This window comes from Pagrus pagrus (genome assembly GCF_965226575.1).
Source record: "Pagrus pagrus genome assembly, chromosome: 5".
NCBI classification, from domain to species: Eukaryota; Metazoa; Chordata; class Actinopteri; order Spariformes; family Sparidae; genus Pagrus; species Pagrus pagrus.
In genome coordinates this window covers 15,844,739-15,867,883 of record NC_140189.1, presented here as the reverse complement: position 1 = coordinate 15,867,883, position 23,145 = coordinate 15,844,739, and the positions used below count along the sequence as shown (strand labels likewise).

Sequence of the window (23,145 nt, the reverse complement as noted above, 5' to 3'; positions counted from 1 at the left end):
CGCTTAGCAAAACTTCATATTTACTTTACAGACACGAGGCTTGCATTGATCCCTTTACCTATCTGCAAGAAAGCATATCAGCATTACTTTCAAAAATATTTTTCCACCGATTTCCCACTATCCCACGGTTTCCTTCATGTTCTTTCATATGAAAACAAACCTGTTCAAACCAAATTTTCAACAGATTTCATTTCCTGTACCGTAGATCGTTTTTTAAACGAGTCATAGTTGCTGTTTTTCCTCAAATTATCTTCCACCCACAGACGCTGCCACGCATGAAGATGTTTCAGACAGAGGGATACGATTAACCTCAGTAACTTTAACCTTATTATTTACACTTGTCTCACCTCATTTTCCCTCTCTGTCTTCGTGGCGCTGTATAAAGTCCCTCGCACCACATTCCTCTGCTAACAAGGACATTAAAGGTTACACTTCTTCCTTCAAGTCATCAAGCAAGGCTTCAAAGGACAGATGAGAGCAATTTGGTTTTTGACACTCCTCACTTTAGGTTTGGACATCCTTCAAACAGTGTTATGTGAGAAGTTACCAAAATAAATATTAAAAGCACAAGTCAGAGAGCTGAGTATTATTCCAGCTTGATATCTTTCCATGAAATTCAAAAAGAAAGAAAGAAAATGAAAGTCCTTGTTCATTCAACATCTTAATTTTCTTTGGCTAATCATTCCAAAAAATCAGGAGACATAAACACAGGACTGAATCACATTTATCATACACATTTATCATACACCATAGGCCAATTTCAACATAATACAAAAAATAAAACTGTACAACTGTTTGAATGTGACATGTTTAAAGTATTAGAGGAGAACTTCTCATACTTTAACCAGTAGAAATATAAAAAGGCTTGTAGAAACGGTGTCCAACAGCTTCATAGTCACATAAATGTTATGGTCTTCATTCCATGGGTTGCTCCTGCCCCTCTTTGAACTCATTTACCCTCGCCTGGAACAAAACAAAAGAACATGTAGTCAGAAATGGAGCTGAGACTGTGCAGGGGGTGTTCAATTTAATCGATGCTGGCTGACTTTCCTTTCAACATGGGGCTGATATACAGAGCCATTTTTCCATATGTGGAAATTTAATTTCACTTCTTGCCTGCCTTCCTCTGTAGAGACGTCAGAGCCATCACAAGACAGATGTAGCTGACAGGAGGATGACAGATGATCCTTGCTGCACAGTTCACAAGCCTTTCACACCACTATGTCATCAAATCATGTTGGCGACTCAACAGAAATTATGAGCTTGAAAATTATTTGTAAAGTGGATCCTAGCACTGAGGCACATTCATGTATGCGCAGCAAATTATTTACTAATGTATCAATTTAAAGTTATCAATTGATTCTCTATATTGATCTCTTTAGAATGAAGTAAAAGCCAACCCTAAAATCATAATTGAACCACTGCTGCTCAAGAGACTGCTCATCAGTGCACAAAATGGTAGAGCCCTACCGATACTCAATTTTTGGGGCTGTTGCCATTGTCCCTCAAGTGGTAAACAAACAAAGGCAGTATATTTTAAAGTTTAACAATAAACTTTATTGTCTAAAATGACATTCGTGCACTGAAACAACAAACTTTGCAGGGAATTCAATAATTAAATTAACCCAAGCATCTTTTTCTCCATTATAATCTCTTTTAATAATTAGTTTATATATCGATGCGTATCAGACAACATACACACAGATACCGATACCTGCGATAGGCCAATATTGGCTGATAATATAGGCTGACCGATATATCCGTCGCGCTCTCCAAAATGGATACAAAGGCTCACCTGAAAGGTGTTGAGAACATGTTGACAAACATCAGTGAGCTCATTCAGGCCTCTGCGCAGTGGCTCTGTGGCTGGAAGTCCCCCTGAAACAGAAGGAAACCATCCACACCAACAGTATTAACAAAAACACAACACTTGCATTTTGTGGGTCAATCATCTCTTCGGGACAGGTGGTGAGTTTTCATCCTGCTCCACAATGCACAAAGCTAAAACATTTTTTTTACGTTCACTTATGATGTACACTGTTCAGCCACAATATTAAGACAGCTGACAGTTCACGTGAAAAGCACTGACCATCTTGTTGTAATGCAGCGTTCTGCTGGGTCCTGGAATTCATGTGGATGCCACTTGACACGCACCATCTACCCAAACATTGTACCAGACCAAGTACAACCCACCATACCAACAGCACTCCCAGCTGACAGGGTCCCCTCCTTAGCAGGACAATGGGCCCAGCTAACTGCTCAGGAATGACCCGAGGAATGTGACAAATTCACCAGATCTCAATCTGATCGAGCATCCGTGAGACGGCCTGGAACAAGTCCAACGCACGGTGGCCCCATGGGGAAAAGGGGGTGTGCATGTTCTGCAGCGGTGTTTGAGTGGGGAGTGTGTGTCAAGTGGTTTCCACATGAATGCCTGGAACCTGTTTCCCAGCAGAACAATGCATTGTAACAAGATTATCAATGTTATTCACTTCACCTGCCAGTGGTTTTATGTTGTGGCTGATTAGTGTAGACAGCCACGACGAGGGCGGGCAGAGTTACTCGAAAAACACAAAGCAGGAGTAAGATGCTGCTCCAGAGCCAATTTCACCAAATTTGCAACATGCAAGCTGCAGTTTACCACCTACATTTTTTCTCATTCTGAAATCAAAACAAATTACATATTTTTAACCCTTGCATGACCATACAGGAGCTCTGTAGGACTCTCAAAGTGATTAACACAACAATCAAGCACTCAACCAAAGTTGCGTTCATATAAATACCAAGAAATCAATGAATCATAAATATTTTTTCCCCCAGTAAAAATGCATTAATCCAATGTCTGCTAAAAAGTCTTTCACAGCAATTTTATCAAAGCAACAGCTGATCACTGATGATGATGCAGCAGGTCAAGAGGTTATGAAGACTTTAACTGCCTCAAAAGTGATTAAAACAGCGTAGAAGTGCAAGCAGATGACAACAGTTGATCTTTATTCATCTCCCACGGGGATAAACCAACCCATTTTCATTGTGATCACTGTGGGAGATAGTAAAGACAGAAATAAATATAGAGCTGTAGCTGAATATATGAAAGCACAGTTGAAACGAGGGGTTTTTTTGGTGCCTGGAAGGTAATTGTGTCTTTTTCTGTGATGAGGCAATGAGGAAACATCTTCCAGGCAACTGGATACTCAGTTCAACATCAAAAACAAGTTGTTTCTCAGTCCTGCAAAATCCTTTCATGTGATGGGCCGCTGTTATCTGTGGGGACTTTTTTTGGAACAAGAGGGTTTATATGTGCATGTGTGTCACTTTCGGTCGGTCACAGGAATTTCTTAGTCGGCTGAGTGGACAAAGTGAATGCACCAGACTCCAATCTAAATGTTTACGCTGCAACAGAGCCTGAAAATGTTTTGCTCTCTAGCTGTCCGACGAATGTATGCGCACATGAACTAACCTGGATTGTGAAGAGGAGGGAAAAGAAGATGAAACGACAGGGATCTCACCTCGTGTCTGAATGCGAAAGTTGATCTTGCTCTCGGACGGATGCGTGATGGTGTAGCCACAGAACTCCACATCGACACTGACAAAAAATAGGAGAGTGAAAGCATGATTTGTGATTGTCATCGATGTTTTGCTTTAAGTGGGCGGAGGCAAGTTAGTTTTGTTACAAATGTTTCCAGGATCAACTCATCACAGCTGACCTGGACTGACAAAAACACTGGGAACAAAGTGGAATCACAAACACACTTGAAGTCCTTTTTGGCATGATTATTATAGATAAAGTCTGAGCGTTAAGGGAATAAACAGTCTCCTCCAGCTGGAGTCAAATCACAAAAGACACCAATTAAACATTACTCATACTACTTCAAACATGCGACATCGGTGTAGTATAGGGTTCGATGATTTTAAACAGACAAAAGGGAGACAGATAAAACACGGCCATAACATGTTGAGTTTAAAGCAGCAGTTTGTTAAAGGGAAAAAAGAAAAAACACTGACGTCTTCATGATCATGTATCGGAGGGAGTTGCCCAGTGTATGGTCTTCATCATGCAGCACAAACGTCACACAGCCCTCGTCGGCCCCATCAGCCTGGATCTACAACACAACAGAAATGCTTTTAATTAGAAACACACATCTATCTTTAGACACAGACATTACCCGGCGCCCTTCTTGGAGACTGACAAGTGGGAGAATCAGGGATCTATTATGCATTGACAGCACATCCAATACTTGCTGTCTCTATTATGCACATTGACAAGCATCAGGTTAACATATGGCATACTGAGAAACTGAGGGAACACCGCCCCCCAGTGGAGAAACTCTGAGCCAGCTATAGACTGAGAAGGAGGTCAATGTAAAGCAGCTGAAGTGATTTAACCTTTGCGTAACCTTAGCACAACCCAAGGTGTGGACTAACAACTTGGTTTGTGCTAAGACACAACTGCTTTCAATGTAGTTTTGGTTGCGTTTGTTTTCTTGTTGTTTTCTCACTGCTAGCTTCTGTAGCTACCCACGTGAGGAGTTAAATGGCAGTCGAAATGCTATCATTAGCTTCTTTAGCTGAATATTTTCTTACAGACGGAGTTTGACAGGCAGAGCTGCGTACAATGTGAAAAGCAAAATGAATTTTTGCTACTTACCATCTCCAGCACCGGTTTCTTTTCTCCTTCCCCGGCCATGCTTTCACATTCCTACTCTGTCCGTCAGTGTCGAGCCCCTGAGTTTCACCCCTCAGCACTGTCTGACAGGCAAGGGGACGAGCCCTGTGTTTATCAAATTTTTAATAAAATGTTTAGGTGATATATTAATTTACCTCGGTACCACAGTTGTTGTTTTTTTTAGTCTAAACTGGCTCTTGTGTCACGCTGTGACTGTCTTTAAATACAGCGTTTGCATTAGTGATAAACTGTGAAGTGGGACCAGTCATCTATGGGACCAGTGCACTGTGGGTTAGTTAACAACTAGCCATTGTAGCAGAACGTACGTTGCCTGTAAGACCTCGACAAGGGCTAAAGTAGCCTCATAATCCAAGCTGTCGCGATGACGTGACGTAGGATGAAAATATGTGACGCATACGACTGAATAACAAGGAAGTCAAAAAAATGTAGTCCATATAACGAAGCATTACATTTGCGTAAATGGGCTAAGGAGTGTGGTAAGAACTACATTACCTAGCGGGAGAGTGAATTCGTTCCGGTCTGGGTGATTTGCAAAGCAGAAGTCACTCGAAAGGGATTAGCTAGCTTGCTAGCAGATGAAATCTCTTTAGATGTTGGAATTTGCGCTAAACGGGCTACTTTGAACAGCGCTGACACACAGAGGTATTTGGTTTGTTATTATATATCACTGTTAATTGCGTAACATTCGTCGCTATAAGCGATCATTTGTATTGCGACAGCTAGCTTACTACTTACCTACCTAGCGTTGTTATGTACACTGGTTAACAACCCTATTAGCTAGCTATCCAATTGTTTATAAGCCATCGGCTTTCGTTTTCATTTCTCGTGACAGCTGGATCATGTAAGAAGTGTTTAACTAGCTTAGTGGCTACTACTTGGAAGGAATCCAGTAACGGCCGGTACTATGCTCCTTTCACAGACGTTATTTCACCTCTGAAACGTTAACCTCAAATGTTTCGCCAGAATCATTCTCTGTTAAGCAATCTCCTCTGTGGTCTACGTGCCTGTAGCCTCACCAGAAACATGTCACTGTTCTTGTTCTCGTGTTGACAGCGAAAAACAGAGCTGAACCCCCAGCTGTTGCCATGGCAATCCTGTTCGCTGTGGTGGCTCGTGGGACCACCATCCTGGCGAAACATGCATGGTGTGGTGGAAACTTCCTGGAAGTGACTGAACAGATTTTAGCCAAAATCCCATCAGAAAATAATAAATTGACCTACAGCCACGGCAGGTAAAGCTTACAGTTATTCTTCCATCTTACTTTAGCATCAGTCACTATGTGGCTGCTACATGGGTCTGTCTTTCCCAGTTTAGGAAGGTCATATCCCACTAGCCATATTTATGTATAAGCAGTGATTACTATATTAGTGTGATTAAAAAGTGCCCCATGTGTGTGGCGATTTGTTATGTTGTCATTCTTTATGCAGTGCAGCACAGTAAACAGGGGAAAGAAATTGTTTTTTCTCTAGATTTCTGTTGTAAGCGCAAAGAATGAGTGATCTGACATTCAATGGGGGTGAAGCAACCATTCAGACTACACAAGATACACAAACAAAATACAAAACAAGGTACTAACATGTAGTGTAATACACAGGACATCTATATAAGAGTATAAAAGCAGAGTTATGAGGGCAGACCTACCCATTACATTAGCTTCCAGTGGTTCCTCAGGGCAAGTGTAAACTTTGACTATGACTATGCACACAAAAACTTTGCCCTGTAAAAAATGATGTGATTATTTTTCGCTATGCATTATTGTTAATAACGATCAGCCATCTAGGACAAATGTACTTGCAAATCCCAACAGCCACTTGGGTGTGGCAGTTTATTGTTGCCAGTAGGAGTTGATGTAATGAATTCCTCCAACATCATTACGCTCCAGCATTACATTACATTAGAATATTCCGATTATTACATTGTATATGAACACACTATTTTAGTTTTAAGAACCTATGGGCATGTAATGCTTACAAGATACAAGCATTTTCTTACAGCATTAATTATCATTGTCATTTGCATGATTACATCCAGAGTGGAGTGTCAGCACATTTGGCTAGCGCTAGATCACTCAAAGCTCTGATATCAGAGCTTACAGAAGATTCACTGCAGGAAACAATCACCTGAAACAATCAAGCTGTGTCACATGCCACAAAGGCACAAGTCAATGTGTCCTCATGACTCGCTGTAATTTAAGTTACAGCCCAATTCAATGTGTCCTCATGACCCGCTGTAATCTAAGTTACAGCCCAATTCCTTCTGTTTATCTGGAGTTAATGTTTCCTTAGACATTTCAGTGACCATGGTGTTCTGTATTAAATGGTGTGTTTTCAACTGTCTATCTGTAATGTTGACAATTTTTGTCTTTTTTCTTTTTTAGCTATCTGTTTCATTACATCTGCCATGACAGAATCATATACCTGTGTATCACTGATGATGTAAGTATATATGGCTCAAATATCTGTGGATTTATTCATTTAGAGGAGTGTTTTTTGTGTGTTTGTTTGTTTGTTTGTTTGTTTGTTCTTGTTGTTGTTGTTTTTTTTACTGTTTGACCTGCTTCTGCTTTACGAAGATGTGGCATGATGCCTTTTATGTGAATAACTGAATGTAAAGAAGAGTTCAGAAGTGAAGTTGAGTAAACCAGTCACTTTGAGAAATAGAATTATAGTTATTGCATCTCCTCCAACCCATGTTTGTGAAGTAATATATTCAGCCTATGACAACAGGAAGCAGAAAATAAACTCAGAGACACAGGTTAATAGAAAGCCATTTTTCTTATCACTGGACCTTTTAATGGGAATATACTTAGAATAACTCTTGTGTATAACTGTTTTGTACTTAAGGACTTTGAGAGGTCACGCGCATTCAGCTTCCTCAGTGAAGTCAAGAAGCGCTTCCAGACAACGTACGGGTCGAGAGCACAAACAGCCCTGCCTTACGCCATGAACAGTGAGTTCTCCTCAACACTGGCAGCTCAGATGGTGAGTATGACAAGCGTATTGCATACTGAGCACATTGCGCAACATTTTCTTGCAAGGGCTCTGCGACTGCTTTCTACTTCTGTAGTGTATAAAAAAAACTTTCTCTGTCTGTATTTCTATTTGTAGAAACACCACTCAGACCCACGTGGATCAGACCGTGTCACTGAAACTCAGATGCATGTGGATGATTTGAAGGGCATCATGGTCCGCAACATAGGTGGGCTTCTCATGAGTTTCCCCGTGGCACAGGGAGGCTGAAATGTCCTCCTTTAGAGATGAAGCTACAAGATAACAACAAAATTAAATGACCTTCTAACTGAATCATGTGAAGCCTGCTATGTGCATCTTTTCCCTTTTTAAATGAATGCAGTGTGCAGTGGCATGCCCATTTTTGCTTTGCCAATGCAGCACTGGTATTTGTTGGCCATCATGCCTGAAGCAAATATTCTGGCCAAAAACGTGTCCATTTTGATAGAATTCTCATTACATTAGACTTTTTGTGTCCGTCAAGTTAACTTTGTTTGTCTGTGTGTCTTTTTATAGACTTGGTCGCTCAGAGGGGAGAGAAGCTGGAGTTGCTGATCGACAAGACAGAAAATCTGGTTGATTCAGTGAGTTTAATGAACTAGTTTATCCCTGTTTAACCTAGGGCTGAGGGATATGGCATTAGGCTATATGGTGATACACAGTACATATCTCAATATTTTAAATCTTCCTCAGAAGCACTTCATAAATGCTAGGATTGGATGACAGAGTCCAATATCTATCTAATCCAATAATATTTATAACCAAATACCTCGATACCAGCATTGTAACAATATTGTATATATCTTTAATGAATAATCAGTAATGCAGATATAATGACTAAGTGGGTAAATGCAAGAGTTAGAACAAGCAGAACAGTCTGGTAGGCCAGGTCAGGGTCTTAAAACCAGGAAAAGAAATCCAAAATATTAGATTAGTGTCATAATACAATGATGATATGATATATTGCCTAGCCCCATTGCATCCTACATGTTTTCTGATGCATGATATTTTGCAGTATACAGGTTCATATTTTGACAGCAATCTAGCAAGTTGCTTAGTCACAAACGATGTCACTGATGTTACTTTCTCTCCCTACTTCATTTAGTCGGTCACATTTAAGACCACTAGTCGTAACCTGGCACGTGCCATGTGTATGAAGAACCTCAAGCTGACTGTTGTCATCGTGCTGGTGTGCCTGGTGAGTAAGGAAAAAATTGTAATTGATGAGATGTTGGTAATGAATTGGATACAGTGTCACGGTTCTTTAGACAATTTGGTGGATTGTTACTTGGCTTTATCTATGCTGAGAAAATGCCCTGAGTTGCAAACAGTATATTTTGTTCATGAAAGCAACATTATATAACTTTTTGACCTTAAAATATGGTACTGTGTCCTGTAATACGGTGAATAGTGTCTCTGTTTCAGCCACTCTGCCCCCCATCACTTGTTTCTGCACTATGTAACTTCAGTGAGAGGGTAGGATCACAGCGTTACATACATGTTAACTTCAGCATACAAGTTTTTAACACATAACATTGTTATGACGTGATGAGTTTTGTTTGTAGTTAGCAGCTACATTGGACTTTCTTTCTTCTTTGGCGTGCTCAGAAACTGTGGGGGGCGCCACATCGCACAAAATGCCAATTTCTACATAATGTTGCCTTAACATAAGAAATTGCCAGTATTGCTTGGCTGCTACTGCTTCCGATGTTTGGCACAGCTTTGCTGTAATTTGCTTTTACATTTTCTTCTGTTTCTACACTCTTTTCAGGTGGTCCTCTACATTATCGTTTCTGCTGCTTGTGGAGGCCTCAGCTGGCCCTCTTGTGTCAAATGAGAGCAGAGGTGGCGATAAAAGAGAAGGACATGAAGGAAAAAAGGAAGAGGGGGAGAAGCGCCTATTCAACTCTGCCTGCCAATGGATACAAAAGGAAACACAACTTTCCTTCCTTTACTCCTACAGCTTCAACATCTCTAGAAGACACATGCTGCTGCTCCTCCTCCTGCCTCGTTCCTTGCTCTTCTCTTTGATAGCGTGCACATTGACCTTCCTTCTGGACAGGGAGTCCCACCTCATACCCGCACTAATGGACAGCAGCCATGTGGCCTAAATCTGATGTGGAACAATGATCTTGTCTTATACTAATCTGGTTCATTCATCCTGTGTCATGCACATAGTGGCCTGATGTATCAGTTTGTGATACTGTCCTGCACCTATCTATGTAATTAACCCATTCAGACTGATAGCTGGAATGAGCCACAAAAATAGCAAAGATTGCTTTGTTATTGTTCTGCTTTTCCTTTGTTATCAACCAATACCTATGAGACCTGCAAGTGTCGGTAGCCTTAACAGTGTATCAGATCCATCAAGAAGGACTCCCTCAACACACTGTCCGGTTGTCTGTTACATAACTGAAAGCTAATTTTTGACAAAAACTGATGCAGTATACAGTATGTCTCAAGTGGCATGTGGCTCGTGAAACAGATTTTCTGATTTATTTCATGATTTATCACCAAGCACAGTAGTATATTCTGAAATGGATGTTGTAAAATACCAGATATGATCATACAAATAAATATTGTAAATATGATTGATATCCCTGATTCAGAAGACACAATGGTTCTTTTAAATCAAGCCTGGTTTTTGAGAAAATCCTTATCTTTATCCCAACTTGATAGGAGGCTTCCTTTAACCTTTTACCTCTGCTAGGATGTTCAGTGTGCCCAAATGTTTTTGTTTTTTTCTGTTTACACAATGCACTTTTTACATTGTACATAGATTTGCTTCCTGGCATCATATGATTTATAATCATGTTATTATTTGATTATTGTACATTCAGATTTGAAATAATAAAAACTGATGGTATCAAGTGGTTGATCTCTACAGATTTAAACCAGATATTATTATTATTATTATTATTATTATTATTATTATTATATCTATTATATCTATTATATCTATGGCTTATTTTGATTATCTGGTGACATGACGTACCATGCGGATGAAGGCAGTTCCTTCAAAAAGTGTTTACAACCAACTTGTCGCGACTGTTTACTAGTTCCAATGGGAGGCCATCTCATCACATTGTGGCAAAGTTCAAGCAAGCAACGCTTGTTCATCACCTCTGCTGGACAACAGAGCCAAACTCCGGTTTCTTTTTTAAGAATTAACTGTGTGAAGTCGGTTTGTTGAGGAGACACCGCTCTGAATAATGACCAGGTGAAAGGAGTTGTTCATTAGGAGACATAGGACACGCGGTCCCGCAGGTGCTGCTCATTCCTGTGACAGGTAAACATCCCCTCAGTACTGTGTCAATTTGTCTTCTTATGTTTAACTTATTTAACGACTGTGTGTCTTAATTGTTTAGCAGGTAGTAAGACCTTTTTTTTTTGTCATTTCTCAAATTGTATACTTGAGGTACTAAAAAGTTCCGTCTCCTGGCAACAGGAGTTAGCTCAAGCTAGCTAAATGTGTTTTTTTTTGTCGTCAACCGCCGTTTCCTGCCCTCCATTTTAGTTCACCGTTAGAATTGATGGTTGAAACCTAAGTGGTTGTGTTAGTCCAGCGTCTTAATACTGTAAGTTAACTAAGTTATATTTAACTCTGCTAACGCCAATGTTAACGTTAATACTGCGTTTTAACGTGATGTCACCAGCTTATTCCCTCATCTTTTAAAGTCCCTCAGAGGTGATGTGTAGTCTGCCGTGTTTTTAAACCATTTACGGACTTGAACGAGTATTTTCCTTGCTATTTGTGGCTCCTCACTATGTTTACTCCTCATCTAATTATAGACCTAGCTGGCGGGAGGAGGCCTCAGGCAGGGATAATCTGTCAGTCAGGTGCAGTTAGTTGTTTTGAGGTAATCTGCTACTACACACACACGCACACAGAGCAAAATGTATACATGGTAATGTGACTTTAAATACACCTTGATCAGTTGAAATTGAACTATTTATCTGCTTGCAAACTGATTAAACTGTTCAATTTTAATTTGCTTGTGGTGTAATAACTGCATGCTTTAAGCTCTTCTGTCTTAAATGACTGGGAATTTAATAATTACTACTCACTCAAAAAGATTTTTGCCAATACTGTGAAAGAGCCATATCAGCTTATAATATCGGCCAAGCGATATATCAGTTGAGATCTAAATTGGACAGCTGCTGACACATCTGTATGCCTCTGTTTTTCACTAGATGGCACAGGCCCACAGCTCTTGAGCTTTGTCTTGAAAGCGTTTTCCATTGTGTCTTCCTGGAGCAGACTTGTTAATATTCTGGCTGTTGAAAGACAGTGCCGTGCTATTCTTCTAACTAGGCTCACTGGTGTGGTTTTGTTGCCCTGTGCTTTACAGAGGACATCGTTGTCCCTGTGGTATGTTGGCTGGAATCCCCCAGCTTGACCTGCTGCCCTGCTGTAGTGTGGGGCAGCTTTGTGCCGAGGCTTTTGATGGCTGTCCCTGCTACTCAAAACTGCTCACTGTATTGTACTGATATGTCCATTCACCCATGCAAAGGCAGGGAAAGGCCACTTGAGGCGTTCTGCAAAGTGCCTGAGGGCCTTCAGAAATGAAGAGGCATTGTTCATTTAATGTCACTCTTGATTTTAAATGTGTAATGCAATTTGGCAGTGACTGTCATTGAATTCTTTAAAAACAAGCAGAGGTACTCTATGAAACCTCATATCAAACAGTAATGTGGCTACTTAATGTGAGCCACTGACAAAACAACCCAATTTTATTGTTTGAAAAGGCAGATTGAATCTGAATCCGAAAAAACTGGGTCCAGTAGACCACACAGTCAACTACTGCAGTTACTTTGAGTGTGGGATAAATGGGAACATTGACTTTACATTCACAACAACTAGTATGACCAGCTAAAATCCCTGAGTGTATACTGTGTAGGTAGAAACATGATTTTTAGTGCAGATGATGATATCGATAGAAGGAAGTAAAACATTTCAATTCCACTACATTGGCCTAAAAACGCACATCATTTAAATGTGGTTAACAAACACTTTTGATAAAGATATGTAACTGAGGTGGTGTATTTTATAGTTTAACAATAAACTCTACTGTCTAGAATTACGTCAGTGCCCTGAAATGGTAAATTACACAAAGATTATAAATAATCCCAAGCATCTTGTTCTGCATTATAATCTCTAAAAAGGGGAAAAAGAACAAAACGTTTCCATTGGTGCATATCGGCTACATATACGCCCATACAATACATCTGTGAAAGGCTAATATCGTCTTATAATATCAGCCAATTCTGCTCAAAAGGGATATCACTTCTGCTTTCTTGTTAACAGCTGTACTTGAGGACCAATGTTAAAATGCTTATATTCTAGACCCACCAAATAACATATTTTACAGGATTTACAGTGAGAATAATTCTGAGAGCTCTTAGTAGGGCAGAACAGTCCAAATTGTAGGAGCTGCAATTTTTCAATAAGGTGATATGTGTCACAACACACCACTATAAGTGAAGCATTGCGGTGTTACAGAGATGCCCCAGTCTACAAATCATGTCTAGATGTAAAGGAACATTCTTGTTTGACACAGACCCCAAGCAAAAATAACTTCTTTTTTTTCCCAGTGGAAATTAAAGAAAATTCCCATTCCCATCAAAATCCTGTCCTAATCTCAACCATAATATCATCAATATAATCTTTCAATGATTTTTTAGCATGTCATGTAGCTCTAATAACAAGCCTGCACTATAACATGATTTACATCTTGTCTGTGGTTAAGATTAGCCAGTAGCTCTCCAGTCAGGGGCCTTGTATAGATTAAGCAGAAAATAGCATGGGTCTTAGGGGTCTTAAACTCTGGTGTCACATCACTGCTGTAGAGTCTGGATCAAGTGTCAACCTGTTTGTGTATAACATTAGGTCGTGTCATCAGACAGTGACATTGTCAGTGGAGGACTTTGGAGAACTTATCAGCTATGATGGACACTGTAATGTGTCTTGCCATTTTGGAGTAAGTAAGTTTGTATGCAAATTCTGGTTGGGACCTACCATTTAAAACTGTCATAGTGAAACATTCTCCTGCACACAGTCCTCCCACCATTCTGCTCCTCTTTTCACTTATCCCTTACTAAAAAGCCGCCTGATCCATTTCCTCATAAAAGAGGGACTTTGGCTGCTAAGCAACAGTGAATGCCAACTCGGCCTGGCAGGCCATGGCCACTCCCCCTGCACTGGGCTCGGCATGGATAAGGTAACGTGTTGCTTGCTCCCTCTGTAAAGTTGGGAGTGGAGCTTTTCGACACTGAGTACAGTCCTGAACTGAACCTTGACATGGGAAGCAGTGTGGAGCCAAATCACTGATAGTATCTGACACAGCAGCTGATTGGAGAGATTTCTGATCTACTGCTGCAGCGGGCCTGCTGGACTAAGTCACGTTACCTCGGGGTGGGGAGGAACAAATAGAAGCTAATGCCTGCACTGGGGGTACCCTCATTCAGGCTGTGACGTTACTGATGCACGGTTGACTCTGAACTCGAGGAGTGGTGGGACTGGGGCTGTTGGTGTGTGGCTACAGCAGACTCGCACACCACGGCCTGCCCAGTTCGCTGGATTTAGCTCTTTGGAAGGAGAGAAGTAATGGGATTGTTTCTGAGAGGGTAAAATGAGCCAGTGAACCTGCGTGAGTGATCTCTGGCTTAATGCAGCAGACAACAGAACTGACTGTGGAGGCATTTTCTTCCTCACTGTTATCATTGAATGGTAAGAAGACAACAGAGGTATTGAGTGTGTTCATATTATAGTTGAGCAGTTCACTTAGTGAAATGTAAGTGTTGTAAACTGAAAAATGCTTATCTTAATTTTTTCCATTTATTGACTTGGTGTCTTTTAGCTTGAGTTTCATGTTTTTGTTTTTCCATAAACATTGTCAGGCCATGGTTTGTGTCAGCTGCAGTTGTACTTTACATACAATATAATGCCCAGTCACAATTTTAATCAGCAAAATCACTGTTCTGCATTGTTTCTCTGTCGGGGTGGATACTGCAGTAGCCTCTGAGGTGCCAAGGTCCAGTGTGCACAGCAGTTTGCTACAGCCATATATTTTATCTGATTGTACAGATTGTGATGTACAGTCAGGTGTGTCGTTTCTCTGCCTGTTAAACCAATATTATTCATCCTGATTTGGCCGATTGCCCATATTGATAAAACGGAGTAACTTTGACATATCTTATCAGCAGTAGTGTTGAAAGTATGGCCAATTTAAAAATGAACACTATAATATTACGTAATATTTCAGGTCTATTTCATCTACATTGTGGCTTATGTTTTTAAAGACTGAGCTAAATAACATTTTGAAGTGTGCATGCTTGGAGGTGAGGCCAGAATGGACCAGCAATCACTATGGACACCGTAATTATTATTCATATTGTGGTCCTGTGTTATTGATAGCTCTTATGTCTAGTTTGAAGAAAATTCAATACATTTGAGTTGGAACTTGCTGAATTTGTCATTTGTAGGATCTGATTGAGGCAATGTACTAGCATAAAATGGTTTTGTTTTTTTCTTATTGCCAAAACATCAGCAACCTTTTATCATTCAATGTAATTATAGTTTTGTGCACCTCAGGCTCAGAGCTAGCTGTGGAATTGTCAGGTCTTTAGTGACTGCTTGTGTCTATGACTCTTTAGTTAAGTCACTGACTTAAAGTAAAGCCATGTTTGCCTCTCTGTACATAGGGAAAGAAAAGACGTATTTTGACACCCAGACCATTCAACTGCTGGATTATGTTTTGACATTGCCATAAAAGAAATTTCTATCTTGGCAGTAAAACACAGACAAGCCAAAGGCAAGGAAGCTGCCACTCAAGAATGGAAACATGTGGTGACCATACCGTATATTATAAACTGAACCTTCCCTCTGTTCAGTGTTTTTCTGTAAAGCTGCTCTGACAACAAAGAGAAACCCCTGAGCTCAGTTTTTAAATTAAGTTATCTTTTCTCCTGAATTTTGTTGTAACGTTGAAAAGTCACATAGCCTCACTGACCCTGCCCAGCCTTTCTCCAGCAGTATATACCCTGTCTCGTTAAACATGACAGAAGTATAGCACTGTACACAATTTCGCTCAAACAATAAACATATATGCCTGTGTTTCATACATTATTTAAGTGATTACAACTGGGGCACATGGAGTGTGTCAAGTGTTTTCTTATGTGCCCCAGGATGTCTGGGGTCTGCATACTGGAACATTTTCAGGCTGTTGGTGACTTGATATCTCTGGTCGTACATACCACAATGGTGCTTTTGTTGTAGTAGTGGCTGGCAAGCTTAGCAGTCCAGTCTGCTTAAATAAACACAACAGCACACAATAAGGCAGTTAAAGCTGCCGTTTAATTCTCATGTCAAACACTTGTTGGCTCATTTCAGAGAAGTAACATTGATTATCGGCTGGTCCATCATATTATTATTATTATTATTATTATTATTATTAAATGATGATTCAGAAGAGATGATAACAGTGGTAGTGATATTTTCTACTCATTCACCTGGAAGGTGAAGTGTGCGTTATAGGAAGAAGTAGATGCCTTGACATACGATACTGTGTCTGGTCAAACATATCTTTAGAAAGGATACAGATACCTAGGTAATGTGATATTCTACAATCTTAATGAACTTAGACAGCTCAGTTAGCACATAGAACAACAATGAGACCATTTAGACATACTTGCACTACCATATTCCCCAAGTATTATCCTGATGACTTTTGCATTTTTCATTTAACTAAGTCATGAATAATTTGAGTATCGAGCTACTGTTACAATGGCCAATGGCTTACCAGGGCAAGCCAAAGTCACTGGTGATGGTGGTGGGGTTTCCCTATTAACATTCTGTGAGATTACAAAAATGTTAGCATAGATTGTGAAGTAACACCGTTCTAAACATTTGACCTTTCCTCCTCTCTACAGATATTCGTGCCAGATAAGAATTTAATGGATTACAGTGCTGCTAACTGAATGTGAGGAAGGTAAAAATCCCATCAGAACATCAAAATGTCTATGACATTTAACCAGTCCACTGACCAAGTGAAGTGCACAGATCCTTTGCCCCACAGAGACTTGATGCTGGGCCTTGCATCTGAGAGTCATTATAGCAACTCGTCCCTGTCACCTTCACCTGACTCTAACAGTAGCTTTTCCAACTTGAGTGACAGAGAAGCCAGCAGCTCCCCTGACATCAACATGCTGGAGTGCCATCTCAGCGATAATTGCCCAGTGGACATTACTCTGGACGGTCCATTCAACACCACCTTACCACAGGGTAATGTGCTCTGTGGTGTAAGCATGAACCTGAACCAAACCTTTATTGCCACACCTGTAAATGGAAATGGGAACTTCTGGAATGAAAACTTGAGTCAAATTAGCAACTGTGAGACAGAATCAGAGAAATACCAGACTTTTAGTAAGAAGTCAGAAGACGGAAGTAACAGTGAAGTGATGTCTCCAGACTCTGCTGGGAGGGACAGCCATCTGGGTTCATTTGAGACCTCCCGTAGAGGATCCACTGAGGATGACTGCTACTCCCTGAGCTCTGGGGAAATGATAATAAGGAGCAACAGTTTTTGCCTGGAAGATCAGTCACTCTCGTTAGTCTCTTCCCTGGAGGAATCATCAGGCCATCCAGCATCGCCTGCTGAATCTAACCTGCCATCAACCACTCTGCTGGATATCTGTGAAAACTCTCTAGAAAAAGTCATTGTAGAGGACACAGGCCATCCATGTCTCGGCATAACGTTCAATCAGGCAGAGCTCCCCACAGAGGAAAATGACATGGCAGCATCCAACTCTCTTGTAGCTCTGCCAGGTGAGAATGAAGGAGAACTTTTGATGACCTTTGTCTGTGAAACATCTCCTAGTAGTGGGTGTGGAAAAGAGGCTCAGTTTGCAAGTGCTGAAGCACAGCTGCTTCATTTCCCTGCAGCAGTTACACCAGAACAAGGCAGTACCTTTGTGTCCACTCTGTCAGCTATGCAAGACACCGATAAGGATATCCATACTTCCACCCCGATACAACACATTGGGAACGAGATACTCAGCCTCCCCTCTTTTTCAGAGTCTCCCTGCACTGAAAACACTGGCAGCTCAGGACTCCACCCTGTTAAACGGCAGCAAAGCTCTGTGACTTCTAAACAACGTTTGGTTGCAGGAATGCTGCCATCAGCCAACAAATACAAGAGAATGGAAATTAAGAAGTTTCCGAAGTCAGACTTCAGCAGCATAAAATCTAAAGTTGTAACAAGAAATGTGCTTCAAATATCAGTGCCAGGCCATGCTTCTCAGCACAAAGCACCACAGGTTAATGTGAACAATAAACACACTGAAGCACATAGAGGAGCAACTACCAGGATTACACCCGCCAAGGTGAGGACTAGCACCGCAGTTGTCTCTGCCACAACTAAAATGGTCGGTGATGCTCAGGGGAATACAGGGGCTGCTAATTTTGGTCCGACAGTGATGCAGTCATCTGGGCAACCTGCTGTGGATGGACAAGGCAAGAGTAGAGCATCCCCATCTTACCACCACCATGCTGCAAATAAACATACTTCAGCAGTTGAATGCAGTAATGCCAGCTCTGAAACAGAGCAGGCGGCCTCAAGCCAAGTGACAGACGCTGCAGCACAGCAAGCTGGCAACCGGACCTTCTGCCTCTCATCCCTAGATAAATCCCCTGATGGAAGTGGCCAAACGGATCCCAAACCAACTCCAAAGAAGGGCGTGTCGAGCAAAATTGAGGGCAGGTCAGCCTCAGCATTAGGTCAAAACAAAAGTCCTTTCCTGAAAACCCGGCCTCGCTGCTCATCTGAGAGTTCATCATCATCTAGGCCACCTAAGGAGAAAAGAACGACTCTAAAGTGCTCAACTAGCTTTACCATTCCCACAACTGACACCAAACTGGGCCAGACCAAAACAAGGAATTTTCAGAAGGTCCCTTTGCAGCCTCAGCCTGTATTGCCCGTTAATTCTGGGAAAAGCAGTTCAGGCTCCCTAAGAGAGGTCAAGAAGCTCAGCCTAGTGGTGAGTATGGACTGTAGTAGCAAAGTAGTATTCATATTTGTTCAATTTTAGGATTTCCACCACATGGACGTGAACAATATAAAAAACATCAGCTACAATTCTAGTATTTACGACGGAGTATTAGGGCCACATTGAGGGGGGGGAAAAAAATCACAAACTTCGAGAATAAAGTCGTAATTTATGAGAATAAAGTCGTAATTTATGAGAATAAAGTCGTAATATTACGAGAATAACGTCGTAATTTATGAGAATAAAGTCGTAATTTATGAGAATAAAGTCGTAATTTACGAGAATAGAGTCATAATATTACGAGAAAAAAATCGAAGTACTTAAAACGGAAGTAGGTCGATTGAATGGTTGTGACAAACGGGTGATCGGATTGTTTACAGAAGTATGTTGATCTTGACAGGTTGCTTATTGTTTACAGAAAAATGTATTGATGTGTTTGCATCAAAGCAAGGTTATTATTGTTTACAGAACATATGTGTTGATCATTTGTGATCAAGTTGTCATGGATTACAAAAGTAAGCCAAAGACATTGGATTTCTTGAGGTCACTTGCAGATCTTTGTATGAAGAGATTTTTATTCTGACTGTTTACTTACTTGTGAAGTTATTAAAAGATATGTCTCCGGAAAAGATGCATTTTCTTGCATAGTCTTTTTAAAGTCCTAATACCTATGATGATATGATGCTGATGTGCCAAAAGATTAAGTATCTCCTTGTTTGTGAAACCTATCCTAAAGTACAGCTCCACAAAATCCTCCACGGCCCTCATTTTACCAACTGTCTTCCTCTAAAACAACAGGTTAGAATATTATGACTTTATTCTCATAAATTACGACTTTATTCTCGTAATATTACAAATTTATTCTCGTAATATTTTGACTTTATTCTCGTAATATTATGACTTTATTCTCGTAAATTAAGACTTTATTCTCATAAATTACTGCTTTATTCTCATAAATTACGACTTTATTCTCATAAATTACAACTTTATTCTCGAAGTTTGTGATTTTTTTTTTTTTTCCCTCAATGTGGCCCTAATACTCCGTTGTAAGTATTCATGCAGTTTCAGCTTTTTATATAAACAACCTTCAATTATTATTTTTGAGTCGGACCTATATTTTGTTTGAGCTGGCAGGGATGTTTAGGAAAATTGCATAAACCTGAGGAACAGAGTGAGACGTTACACTCCTTGCAGGCAGAGTCCGGCAAATCAACAACAGCAGGAGGCTCATGGGATGAGAGCAAGAGCAGATTTCAAGGATGGCCGTCTCCAAGACGAACAAGAGGAGCAACACTTTCACAGGCTCCAGCTACCAGTCCCAGATCAGCCAGGTCAACCAGGCAGAGGCAGGGCACCCTTGGGAGGGATGAATGTAGGACCTCCAAAGCTGTAGGGACACCACAAACCAAGCAGAGGAGCAGCACAGGTAAGGCTTATCTGTCTTCAACAATGTGAAATGCTGTAAATGCTGTGTCATTTTGGTTGTCCAGTTCAGCTGAACCTGTGATAACATTGCAGGAGTCTTGAGACAAGTTTAAAGCTGTCCCTCATTTGTTTCACAAAAAGTAAATTTGACCTGTGATTGTCAGTAAGTAAACATTGCCAATAGGTCACAAGCAGTCCCCTCATTAATCTTATGACCTGCTTTTGACTAAGCAGAGAATGATTTCCCAACATTTTCCTCTGTTTTGTAAACAGAGTTGGGTAATAGGTCAGTTTAGCCCTGTGTATAATGGAAACAAGGACTATACTTGACGGACCATATAGGATTGAAGGCATCACCAGAGGTACATGGGTTTTGTGGCTTGTTTTCACTTATTCAAAAGCTTGCGGTCATCATTTCAGGAAATGACAGATACAAATAATGAATAGCGTTATTTCAGTTTTAATTGCAAATCTCATAGCTGTAAACTAAGATTATTCAGGTTGTAGTGAAGTAGTCTCCCCATCAGAGGACGTCATTGAGCAGTTCCTCTTACAGACCTGCTGTCCTCCTCCTGATGAGCTCAGCCATGTCCCACAGGAACAGTGTTGGATACAGATGTCACCTCCGGTCTCTTGTCCTGGTCTCGGGGATAAACAGCCAACTCCCTCTGCCCTATTGCTCTTCATAGTAAGAGGAATCATGGGGAGGAGGGGGACACTTCCTCTGATGGGAAGCCATCTGTATAAGTGGAAAAAGCAGGGGAAGGAAAGGGAGTTTTTGAGCTCACCAATAGCCTTAAAGGGAGAACTCTGTGTTTAAAACAACCACCCTCAGCACAGTAAAAGCAGTAACCTTCTCATGTTCTGGCTACAGGGACACTCCATTGGGATGCATTATTTTGCTTAAACTGCAACTTGTTTTTGGTTGGTTTGTTTGTTTGTAGTTGATCAAATTTGACATGTTTGCTGTAATCAGTACAATAGGTAAGTGTTGTACAGTTTCTATATTAAATATAACAATTAAGGAGTAGGTAAGCACTTGGGAATTTTTTTTCATGACAAAATGTTTACAACACTTTACAATGTAAGGTTTTTGCTTTCTGACAAACGTCCCTAAATTATCCCATGAAAATGACTAATTGCATTACTACCTGTTATGAGAAAAACATTGGCTCGTTATTGTGGCCTGAGTTGGCCTGTCTGGTAGCTCTGGACATGTTTACTGCCCACGTTTGTATTCATGACCAATACACCGGTGGGGGGTGGGGGGGGTGTGTGTGTGTGTGTGTGTGTGTGTGTGTGTGTGTGTGTGTGTTCGTGTGTGTGTGTTCGTGTGTTCGTGTTCGTGTTGCTGACCTTCAGTGTTTATTTGTGCTCCATTGCATCCCAGGCAGTCAGAGAGCACAGGCAGCAGGAGAGCCATCCCTTGGCTTTGTCTCAACAGCAAATATTAAGCCCCAGCTGAATGGATCCCGACCTTCTCAGACTCCCACTCGCCCCTCTCTTATAGGCCTTCCCCCTACTCCTGCTTCCAGACTACCACGCAAGACCCTGGGGCCATCCAGGAGCCATACTGAGGCCAGTGTTCACACTGAGCTGAGTGAAGGGGCTGGAAGTACACAAGGTGAACCTAGCAAGTATTTTCATCATTTTTAGTAGTAGGATGTTCAGTCCCTACAGGCCGTTACATAAAGGTATAAAACCAGATTTATCCAGGGTCAGACCACGGTGTTCATTGTGCTTTTTAGGGACACATCTGGACACGGAGGGGATTGGCGTCTGTTTGAAATGAAATGACCCACTTCAGGGCTGGGCTTGAATGTAAATTTCCCCGAGGGCAAATCTCTCTCTGATTTAATACCTCCACATCACAGAACAAGATGAGATCTAGGAGCTTGACATCTTAAAAACATTTTATTAATGAGTATCAATGATCTGAAATTCTGTCCATTGCCAGCAAACTCTTGTGTTTCTGCTGAGCTTTGACTGGTTTTCTAATGGAATTTTATTTTAGAGAATATACATTTTTAAAAAAAGGGAACTGGTAGACAGTGGGATCTTTTCCTCCCAGTATCTTCGACAGCATGCAGGTCTATGATTGGTTGAGAGGACCTGTTTTCCAATCTGGGGACCCCCCTTGTGTGGTTGTCATGACAACGGGTTCTATTCCACTCTAGTTCACACACAGCGTTGCCTGGAGGAACGTGAGCAGACATACACCACAACTGATGCTGTCTGAGGTGCAGAAAAGGAGCAGTTTCATGTTTATTTTTTAAAATCTAAAACCAATGGCTGGTTACACAGGACTTCGAAGCTGCACTTGGACTGAATCTCCACCTCATGTTTTCAACAACTCCTTTTCAATGGCACAGGGAAGTGCAGCATCCAGCTGCGATCTCACTCTCCTGACATGCCTGCTCATTGGATCCTATCGCTTTTGTATCATCCCTTTGTTAGCTGCGTTTAATGGAAAAGATAGAAAGCTTTGGAGAAGTAAGTGAGACTGGAAGTTGAATCGTAACTGCAGTAGTGAAGTGTCTGATTTAAAGAGCTTCAGGATATTTTAATCAGTTTAGCTCAGGGCACATAAACATTTATTTTGTGTACTAGACATTCATTCAGTCACATTGTTTACAAATTTGATTCTATATTTGCTACTTCTTGATATGGTAAATGTTGTCATAATGGTCAGACTAACATCTGTTCATCTGATTTTCTTTTATCAGAATGTTTATACTTGATCACATTAAAATAATTGTATTTACCGCGTCGCACTTGGGGTTGTGCTTGTTATACTAGAAGTATATAAGTAGAACAAGGAAACGATGTAGAGTAGGTTGACATGATTTTTCTCACAAAACTCATGTTGACAGCCGTACTGTACTGAAAGCAGAAGTATTGAAATGCCCAGTGAATTTTATGTCTTCTACAGAAGCACGTGCTTGTCAAAATTTCTTGGCAGTATTTAACCCACACTTCTCT

The 23,145-nt window shown here is 40.8% G+C and overlaps 3 protein-coding genes across 10 annotated transcripts in view; 2 read left to right on the top strand and 1 right to left on the bottom strand.

Moving 5' to 3' along the window:
* Positions 1–706: 706 nt before the first annotated feature.
* On the bottom strand, positions 707–5,771 carry polr1d (RNA polymerase I and III subunit D). 3 transcript variants are annotated; one of them, XM_084353548.1, is made up of 6 exons: positions 5,701–5,771; positions 4,646–4,768; positions 4,003–4,100; positions 3,507–3,583; positions 1,796–1,878; positions 707–963 (listed from the first exon to the last, which is right to left on the bottom strand). In XM_084353548.1, the coding sequence occupies exons 2-6, from the start codon at positions 4,682–4,684 to the stop codon at positions 916–918; spliced, it is 345 nt and encodes a 114-aa protein (XP_084209674.1). In that variant the 5' UTR covers positions 4,685–4,768; positions 5,701–5,771; the 3' UTR covers positions 707–915. The 3 variants fall into 3 exon arrangements, with proteins under 3 accessions (XP_084209674.1, XP_084209676.1, XP_084209675.1); XM_084353550.1 differs by having other exon boundaries at positions 4,646–4,746; positions 5,701–5,719; XM_084353549.1 differs by lacking the exon at positions 5,701–5,771 and adding an exon at positions 5,177–5,264.
* On the top strand, positions 5,210–10,565 carry sybl1 (synaptobrevin-like 1). The gene is made up of 8 exons (XM_084353547.1): positions 5,210–5,326; positions 5,738–5,915; positions 7,062–7,119; positions 7,528–7,665; positions 7,792–7,882; positions 8,209–8,276; positions 8,798–8,890; positions 9,464–10,565. The coding sequence occupies exons 2-8, from the start codon at positions 5,770–5,772 to the stop codon at positions 9,527–9,529; spliced, it is 660 nt and encodes a 219-aa protein (XP_084209673.1). The 5' UTR covers positions 5,210–5,326; positions 5,738–5,769; the 3' UTR covers positions 9,530–10,565.
* A 140-nt stretch (positions 10,566–10,705) lies between these two features.
* mtus1a (microtubule associated tumor suppressor 1a) overlaps positions 10,706–23,145 on the top strand; it is a 33,143-nt gene continuing 20,703 nt past the window's right edge. For 2 of the 6 annotated variants that reach the window (XR_014622647.1, XM_084353371.1), the window contains exons 1-5: positions 10,706–10,981; positions 11,485–11,552; positions 16,624–18,729; positions 19,933–20,164; positions 21,554–21,787. Coding sequence is in view for 5 of the 6 variants with exons in the window: in XM_084353371.1 (XP_084209497.1) it covers positions 16,708–18,729; positions 19,933–20,164; positions 21,554–21,787 (2,488 nt within the window). In the remaining variant the exon portion in view is untranslated. The other 4 variants (XM_084353375.1, XM_084353372.1, XM_084353373.1 and 1 more) reach the window with 4 other exon arrangements.